This window comes from Hyla sarda, chromosome 2 (assembly GCF_029499605.1).
Source record: "Hyla sarda isolate aHylSar1 chromosome 2, aHylSar1.hap1, whole genome shotgun sequence".
NCBI lineage: Eukaryota > Metazoa > Chordata > Amphibia > Anura > Hylidae > Hyla > Hyla sarda.
In genome coordinates this window covers 268,758,234-268,768,193 of record NC_079190.1, presented here as the reverse complement: position 1 = coordinate 268,768,193, position 9,960 = coordinate 268,758,234, and the positions used below count along the sequence as shown (strand labels likewise).

At 41.4% G+C, this 9,960-nt stretch overlaps 1 protein-coding gene across 1 annotated transcript in view; it reads right to left on the bottom strand.

Moving 5' to 3' along the window:
- Nucleotides 1-934: 934 nt before the first annotated feature.
- The window catches only part of DNALI1 (dynein axonemal light intermediate chain 1), a 30,190-nt gene continuing 21,164 nt past the window's right edge, over nt 935-9,960 (bottom strand). The window contains exons 5-6 of the mRNA XM_056557126.1: nt 6,303-6,467; nt 935-1,193 (exon numbers count right to left, since the gene is read on the bottom strand). Coding sequence (XP_056413101.1) covers nt 1,158-1,193; nt 6,303-6,467 — 201 coding nt within the window. The 3' untranslated portion in view covers nt 935-1,157. The remainder of the gene's footprint in view (nt 1,194-6,302; nt 6,468-9,960) is intronic.

Genomic DNA, 9,960 nt, shown 5'->3' with positions numbered 1-9,960 from the left:
CCTCTGGCACTGGGTACCTTGAATGTGTGCAAGGCATCATGAAATCTGAGGATAACCAACGGATTTTGGGTTGTTCAGAAAGCTGGGTTTACGTCCGAGATCTCCCAGCAGGACAATGACCCCAAACATATGTCAAAAAGCACCCAGAAATGGATGGCAACAAAGCGCTAGAGAGTTCTGAAGTGGCAGCAATGAGTCCAGATCTAAATCCCATCGAACACCTGTGGAGAGATTTTTCCAAAGGGTGTGCAACCAAATATTAAGGGTGCCAATTTTGTCCAGCCCATTTTGGAGTTTGGTGTGACATTAAGTCCAATTAGCTTTTTTTCCCTCCCTTTTTTGGTTTAGATCCAATACACACAAAGGGAATAAACATGTGTATAGCAAAACATGTGTTACTGCAATCCTTTTCTGTGAGAAATACTTCATTTTCTTGAAAAATTTCAGGGGTGCCAACATTTACCGCCATGACGGTATAAGTGTAATATTTACTAATGTTAAAAGGGGTGTCCTACAAGTTTCCTTTCATGTCACAATTGTGCCATCTACCTGTCACTTTTTGATCACATTGAAGATGATTTGATTATTGTTTTACATATTATATTTAATTTTCCTATGACTTGACAAAAGGGCTGGAGTGCTAGACCACATATTCCTAATGGAACAGGAGCAAGACGTTTCCACAATTTTAGCTACTCCTGGGTCCAGATTAAAAGGGGCTTTTCCACAATGGGGTTTTACTAAATATCACTGGAGGGATCAGGACTCAGTCGGACCACCACCATTGTGCCAGCTTTCTCTCTGACTGCCTGTGTGGAGCAGATGGTCATTCTCTATTCTTTATATGTCAGAAATATGTTTTAAACTCTGCCCAGCAGTACAATGTCATGTGCGATTTCCTATTAAGAACCCACAAAATACAATAAGACTTGGAAAGAGGTTAGAACAATTTTACCATCAAAAGAACTTGGCTAATAAATATATATAGAGGTGTTTCATTATAGAATGAGCGGCATCTTAATATTCTTCATGTCAGAGGGATTTTTAATATATAAAAGCCAAATATAATTAGAAATGTGTCCTAGAGGTAAAAGTATTAGTTTCTTGGCATTAGCATGAGCATAGATTCCAGGCTGCACACATCCTGTCCACAGATGTTACTTCTTCGGAGCAATAATTCCTTCTAACTGTGCCTGCAATAGTAAACAATATTTCAGTCAATCCTGAATGCATGGATATGCCAATGAAAAGGATTAGTAGTCTTCACATATAAGTCGATAAAACACTGGATTTAAGAGGTACTTTGGAGGAAAAATTATTTACAAATCAACTGGTGCCAGAAAGCTATACACATTTGTAAATTACTTCTATCTAAAAATCTTTCAGTACTTATCAGCTGCTGTATGCTCCAAAGGAAGTTGAATTGTTCTTTTCTGTCTGACCACAGTGCTCTCTGCTGACAGCTCTGTTCATGTCAGGAACTGTCCAGTGCAGGAGAGGTTTGCTATAGGGATTTGTGGCAGCTACACAACTTTCTCTGAGGCATACAGAAGTACTGGAAGGCTTAAAGTGTACCTGTTAGCAAACATTTTTATATAATGTAGATAATACCATTATATGTATGTTTGTAATTGGTTTAAACGTGTATAATTTGGGGTGAAACAATGCTGTCCCTGCAGCTATAGCCTGTGTGTCTCTGTGAGGAGACCAAATACAGGAAGTGAGGGCAGGACAAGCATATCACATATCGCAAGCATATCACAGAGACTCACTGTACAGAGCCCTGCTTGTCTTCAGTGCGCAGAGCCCTGCTTGTCCTCAGTGCGCAGAGCCCTGCTTGTCCTCAGTGCGCAGAGCCCTGCTTGTCCTCAGTGCGCAGAGCCCTGCTTGTCCTCAGTGAGCAGAGCCCTGCTTGTCCTCATTGTGCAGAGCCCTGCTTGTCCTCAGTGCGCAGAGCCCTGCTTGTCCTCACTGCCCAGAGCCCTGCTTGTCCTCACTGCCCAGAGCCCTGCTTGTCCTCACTGCCCAGAGCCCTGCTTGTCCTCACTGCCCAGAGCCCTGCTTGTCCTCACTGCCCAGAGCCCTGCTTGTCCTCACTGCCCAGAGCCCTGCTTGTCCTCACTACCCAGAGCCCTGCTTGTCCTCACTGCCCAGAGCCCTGCTTGTCCTCACTGCCCAGAGCCCTGCTTGTCCACCCACACTTTTGGTCACCTCACAGAGACACACGGACAATAGCTGCAGGGACCAAAATATACATTTTTTTTAAATTTTTTTTACCTATGTATATTACAAATATACTTATAATGTTATTTTTTACATTATATAAAAAGTTTTTGCTGATGACAGGTACATTAAGATTTTTTAATAGAAGTAGTTCAAATATCTGTAACTTTTTAGCACCAACTGATTTAAAAGCATTTTTTTCCTTTTCCTCTGGAGCACCCCTTTAATGATGGATACATCAGATTCTATTAGGACTTTTTTTTTATATACCCTGCAGATATGGTAAGTATTTTACATCACAACTCTTAAATGGGCACTGTCAGATTCAAAAGATTTTACCTTTTTAATATACTTCATAAGAAAAGGTTATTTCCTTTTTATAGAAATCATGGCTTATAAAAAACACTACTAGTGTTCCCCATACCATCCAGAACATAAGCCTATCCAGCTGCAGCATCATTTTTGTTCAAGCTGAAGCACAGGCATTGACAAAGTCCAGTAAGTGAGGGTGGGACTAGCACTCTGTGCTTACAAACAGAGAGGAGGGGGTTACAGAGCAGCCTTCAGTGATTGGATGAAGAGTCTCAGCCTCAGCACAGCACAGCACAGCACACTCAGGAAAGAAGATTAGTCATGCAGAGTGTGGGGACATGCCCCCTCCAGAGCACAGAATGACAAACCAAGCAAACAACCAATAGAAGGTATTTGTGAGAGACATATAGTTGCTGGGCACGTAAACATTATATGAACATATTTAGGATTAGGTAATGAGCAACAAAATTAGATGTGAATGCAAAGAATAATAACCTTTCCATAATTTTTCCCCATCAAGGGTGCATATTTGTGCAGCTAGACCCAGCGGGAGACTGCAGCCGTATCCCTGGTGGATCTGTGCCGTACCCCAAACAATCCAATGGTTAGGGTCCAACAGAGTCAGTTCGGTCAAAAGCCGGATAAGGTTGGAAAATGAGCCGACCGGAGTCACTAGCTGACTTTGTTCCGCTCATAGGATTGAATGGGGTATGGAACAGATCTGGAAGGGATACAGCAGGTGGTTTTGAAATTCTCTTCCGGATACACAAAACATGATGTGCATGCATGCATCTCTGTTTGGATGTACTAGTTTTTGTTTACAAAACGTATAACTGATTTAAAATACTGACCAAATCTGTGTACAGTAAAAACTAAGCTATACTGTAGCTAAAATTTACACAAACTCATAGCTGGTGAAAAATGTTATTTGTGGTGCACAGACAGCACTAATAAGAAAAATGTATTACGATGTAAATGCATACACATTGGACATGTTTTGGCTAAACCCACAATTTTCACTGGGTCAGATGGACACCCTTAATGTTTGAGGGCCTTCTGACTCCTCCATAGTGGCAGATGTCAGGGGAGATAAAGATCAGACATGTTGAATTTCAGCTGCTTCATCCATTTGTTCTGAGAGATATGCCACCACAAGAGGTGTCTGGCAGTGGCTCTTTCCCCTCTACACATTCAGAAAACATGCATGCTTGGCCGAGGTGAACATGCATGTATATGTGCTGATCAGAGAAGATAGCTGTTGCCCAAATGAGCTGACAGATATTTTGTGTGTATGTCCAGCTTTACTTTCAAATATTTTACCTTGAGCCAAGATATAAAACGCCAGCCTTTAGTGAATTCCCCTCTTTGTATTGTATACTGCTCTATGCCCTTTAGTTCATACAAAACATCTGGAGCGGTGATAACTAGGTTGTGATTCCCTGCCTTTTAGTAAACACAGGGTGAAATCTACCCATAAATATAGAACATCATTCTTTATTATATTAGGCTATGCCCTTAGCTGAATCTAATTAATGGAAGTTAAATGCTTGGCATTTTATTTTTAAAAAAGGCAGATGGTGAGTTGGCTTGTTGCTTATTTCATGGAATAAGTTGACTTTGTTCTAGGTTTAAGGTATTTTTGTATATCTTGCTTATTTGATATTCAACACCACAGATCTGTACATTCATTATTGAATGATTTATCACAGTCCTGTTTGTTTGATAGAAACACTTATTGGCAGCTGCACCTGCAGTAGCTTTAGGCTATGTTCACACGACGGAATGTCCGCATTCCACAAACTGTGGGGCGCCAGCATAATATGCCAGCATTAGAACCGCACAGGAATGCACCATCTCATAGATGGCTATGCATTTCATGGATGAATGGAATTTCCATGCCGGAAACATCTGGCGCGGAAATTCCGCCCTGTGCACAGTGCAGCAGAGTCTGCCAGGGCCCTGTACGGGAGATCGCGGGGGTCCTAGCGGTCTGACCCCCTGTGATCTGAAACTTATCCCCTATCCTTAGGATAGGGGATACATTTTCCAGTTCTGGAGTACTCCTTTAATACACCAACAGTCCACATTTCAAATTTTTTGTAAGTAGTAATGACTGCTACAATGTAAAGAAGTGGGTGCACAGCCTATATAAAATAACTCAACACAGACATTAATGTCTAAACCTTGGCAACAAAAGTAAGTACACCTCTAAGTGGATAGGGGATACCGTAATTTATTTTTGGCTGGATAACCCAGTCAATAAAAAAATACAAAAAAAATACCACCAAAGTGCTTCTGTAAATGGGTATTCTGGGTATGTAACATTTTTGATATGTTGATTGGCGGAGAGGACCATCACTGCTGAGGCGAGTAATATTAAAAGAGACAAGCTCTCGGATGTAATATTAAAAGAGACAAGCTGAGAGCACTAGGATATTCCAGGTGCCAGTTTTTCCACCAAGCCTTAGAACTCTAGCAGACACAGTAGCCGGCACTACTAATATAACATACGGTTGGGGTACTCTGTTCCAGTATAAGTCCACGATAACTCCAAACATATAGAAAAAGAATGAGCAAGCACTAACCACTCCTGTAGTCTTCTGTTCATTTTACTCAAACTGACAAGGAGGTTGGCATGAACATGCAGCGGAGCTCCGAGGCAAACGTCCGTTTTTGTGCACAGCCGTGCACTTCTTTTGAGCGCTCTTGCATGTCTACGCCAGCCTCCCTGCCGGTTCAAGGGAAATGACCAGAAGACTACAAGAGTGGTGAGTGCTTGCTCATTCTTTTTCTATATGTTTGGAGCCATCTAGGAAGTAGATGGCAGATCAGTGAATGGGGGACTGAATAATTTCAGTGGGAGCTGCGGTGGACCCAGCTAGCTGACTATGACTTTTTATTATTTTTATAGCAGCCGAAAAAACACATAAAAATTCTATAAACCCAGAATACTTCTTTAAGGGTCTATTCACGTGCACAGTATTTTGCTCAGATTTGATGTGCAGGATTTCAAGCTGTATTCAGTTAGGCTGGGTTCACACCACGTTTTTCAAATACGGTTACCTTATACGGATTTCAGCTAAAAAACGTATGGCAAAAACCGTATGCAACCGTATACAACCGTATGACTCCAAGTTAAAACGTATACGGTTTTTCCCCGTACGGTTCTATCCGTTTGCATCAGTTTTTGCCAACGGTTTTGCTATTTTGTTGGAATTAGTTTTCCAGCAATTTAATAAAGTTACTATTGTTCTATTGAAATTCTAATCTGCGCATGTGTCAACTCCAAAAACGGATTAGAAAAACTGTGTGCAACCGTATTCTGAAATTCTGTGTACGGTTCTCATAGACAACAATGTTAAAAGAACCGCATACGGTTCGCATACGGTTTTCCAACCGGAGGCAAAAACGTGGTCGACAGCGTTTTTGCCTACGGTTGAAAAATTGGCAAAACCGTATCCGAGGCAAAACGGATGCAACCGTAAACAACATTTGGAATACGGTTTACAATGCATTCTCTATGCATGCGGTTTCGGATACAGTCGCATATGTTTTTTTGCGGAAAACCGTATACGGTTATCGTATTTGAAAAACGTGGTGTGAACTTGAAATCTGCAGCAGAAAATCCTGCGCATCAAATCGGTGCAGAATACTGTACGTGTGAATAGACCATGAAGGTAAAAACTGACCTTAAATCATACAATAAACACATGAATGGAAAAAAAAATCTAGTACCAGAAGAAAACTGAAAAATTGATATTTCTTACCTTCAGTTGCTGGTTAGTCCGCTTCAAGAACTGTATTTCCTCTGCATGCTTTTTCTCTTCTACTTGCCGCCTCTCTGCTTCTCGCTTTTCAATGGCCTCACACTTGGCTTTCTGTTCATTAATCTGTCTTTCTAGATCCTTCTTCTCTTGCTCTAAATCTGCAATCTAAAGACAATAAAAAACAAGCAAAATAAATGATAACATTCTTACAACATGGAGATAAAGACAGAGAAATAATAAAATACCATGCCATTATTCACATTGAGAAAGATACGTGCCACTATCCACTATCTGTATTTGGCTACATAAATGTCTTGCTTTTATTTTTAACCACATTTTCATTGACACTATATATACGGTTGGTAGCTTACTTTTTCACCTCCACTGTAAATGTTATCGGCCAGGAAGCTTCTGCGGTGCTGACACCGGGAAGGTAGCACCACCACCATTTGATATATTTGATGTAACCATAAGTCATTGTGTCTGTAACACAATGCTACAAGGTGAGCAACATACCATTTGAACTTCACCAATGCCATGCCAGAATGGTATTACCCTATGGGAAGCTTTATCTTTTAAAGTGCAACTGTCATGAAATCTGGGTGCACTAACCTGCATACAGCCTTTGTACTGTGTGCAGGTGGTGGGTATAGCAATGTTTTTACCTAATATTTGCAGGCTTTCATCACCCCAAAAAATGCTTTTGATCAAAGCCACTGATGGTCAGATAGGCATGGTATGAGGTAAGCGATGCCCTGCTGCTGCTGCCATGCCCACCCCCTGTATGTCAGCGCTGGGACCGCTGTGTGATTGACACACAGGTCCCAGAGCATGCGCCCTTCAGCTCACCTTTTTTGGCTGGTTATTATACTCATGCCCGTTATTTTCTTTCTTCTCTATGGTGGAGACGCACGCGCAAGCAGGACAGTTCCTGATACTAGGGGCAGAGAGGAAGCACGCTCTCTGCACCTAGCACTGCGCAGGCGCACTGAGGAGGAAGACTGCGGCGGGAGAGAACACTCGCTGGGGGAGCACACGTTAGATTAGCTGAAGGGCGCATGCACTGGGACCTGTGTGTCAATCACACAGCGGTCCCAGCGCTGACATACAGGGGGTGGGCGTGGCGGCGGTGGGGCATAACTTACCTTGCACCATGCCTATCCGACAGTCAGTGGCTTTGATCAAAAGCATTTTTTGGGGTCCTGAAAGCCTGCAAAAACATTGCTGTACACACCACCTGCACACAGTACACAGGCTGTATGCTGTTTATTGCTCCCAGATTTCATGACAATTGCGCTTTAAGTACTATGGAGGAGATTTATCAAAACCTGTCCAGAGGAAAAGTTGTTGAGTTGCCCATAGCAACCAATCAGATCACTTCTTTCATTTTTGAAAAGGCCTCTGAAAAATGAAAGAAGCGATCTGATTGGTTGCTATGGGCAACTCAGCAACTTTTCCTCTGCACAGCTTTTGATAAATCTTCCCCCATATTTCTTCAGAGTTATCACTTGAAAAGGTATAATAAAATATTTACAAAAATGTGAGGGGTGGACTCACTTATGTTAGATACTGTACATATCAAACAAATGTCATATTAGTAGCACATATCTGCTTTTCCGATTTACATTTTTCTGAATTTCCATATGGCACTGTTGCTTGACTTCAGCAGACTTTAAAGTGTACCCGTTAGATCCAACAAATTTTTTTTTTAATACATCATTCAGTACCTAATCCTGACCATGTACATCTAATTTTTAGGTGTCTAGCACCTTTTATTTATTTTTTTATTACACTTTTTATTTAGCTCATTAGTCTGAATTCCTCTCAAAGGGAGGGGGAGTGGCCTCACTGTGCAGGTCTCCGCCCCCTCCCTCAGTATGCTGTCTGCTCACATCTCCCCTAGCATTAGCAAAACTACAACTCCCAGCTTGTCCTCACTGACAGTAGCGGGACACAAGCTGACAGTGGGAGGATTTTTCTTCCAGCTGTGAGCCCTGCACTCACAGCTGTCAATCAAGGAAGTGTGTCCATGACATGGTGATGATGCATGGACACAGCAGGACTAGTATGTGTTCAAGCAGGCAGGGGGGCAGTTGTTTGACTTTTTTTCAGTATGAAACACTGAATATTATCCAATGAAAGCAATTGCAAAACCTATTGGTTATACATGCTTTACAACATATCAAAAGTTTTTGTATCTGACAGTGCCCATTTAATGGCTAAAAATAAATGCCCCCCCCCCCCCCCCCCCCCAGTTACTGAAGTTCAGGATGATATCTGTCTGAAGGACAATTATTGGTTTTCCCCAACACACAAGAAAAATTCCTTAAACATTACTTCCGTCTACAACAGGGTTTTCCAACCAGGGTGCCTCCAGCGGTTGCAAAACTAAAACTCCCAGCATGCCTGGACAGCCAAAGGCTGTCCAGGCATGCTGGGAGTTGTAGTTTTGCAACAACTGTTGGCACCCTGGTTGGGAAACACCAGTCTACAGGTAAAGGCACCTCAATGAAAAGCTGTGTCACTATTCCCTCACAATACCATAAAATATAGCATTATCTGTAGCTTGGGCACAATTGGTTGTACAAAGGATTCTGAAGGTGTTATTCCAAAATTAAAAGCTATCCCCTTTCTAGGTTAGGGTATATCTAGCTGATAGGTGAGGGTCTGACTGCTGGAACCCCCACTGATCCCAAGAACAGAGATCAACTGTCACCCCAGTTAATGGAGTGACAGCACACATGCTTCACTGCTGCTCCATTCACACATTTATGTTCCTTGTTTAACCCCTTAAGGTCTCAGGGTTTTTCCGTTTTTGCACTTTCGTTTTTTCCTCCTTACCTTTAAAAAATCATAATTCTTTAAATTTAGCACCTAAAAATCCAAATCTTATTTGCACCACCAATTCTACTTTCTAATGACATCAGTCAATTTACCCAAAAATCTACGGCGAAACGGGAACAAAAATCATTTGTGTGCCAAATTGAAGAAAAAACACCATTTTGTACATTTTGGGGGATTACGTTTCTACGCAGTACATTTTTCGGTAAAAATTACACTTCATCTTTATTCTGAAGCTCCATACGATTAAAATGATACCCTACTTATATAGGTTGGATTTTGTCGTACTTCGGGAAAAAATCATAACTACATGCAGGAAAATTAATACGTTTAAAATTGTCATCTTCTGACCCCTATAACTTTTTTATTTTTCTGTGTGTGGGGCGCATTTTGTTGTGTCGTGATCTGAAGTTTTTAGCGGTACTGATCAGACTTTGATATGCCATTGACAGTGAGGTTTAATTAACAATATATTTTTATAATTCAGACATTTCCGCACGCGGTGATACCACATATGTTTATTTACACAGTTTTTGTATTTTTTTTTAAGGGAAAAGGGGGGTGATTCAAACTTTTATTAAGGAAGGGGTAAATGATCTTTATTAAAAAAAAAAAAAAATTCCACTCTATTTTTTCTTATTTTTTTATGCAATGTTATAGCTCCCATAGGGGGCTATAACACTGCACACATTGATCTTTTACATTGATCATTGTTATCCCATAGGATAACATTGATCAATGATTCTGCCGCTTCACTGCTCATGCCTGGATCTCAGGCATGGAGCAGTCATTTGGCGATCGGACACAGAGGAGGAAG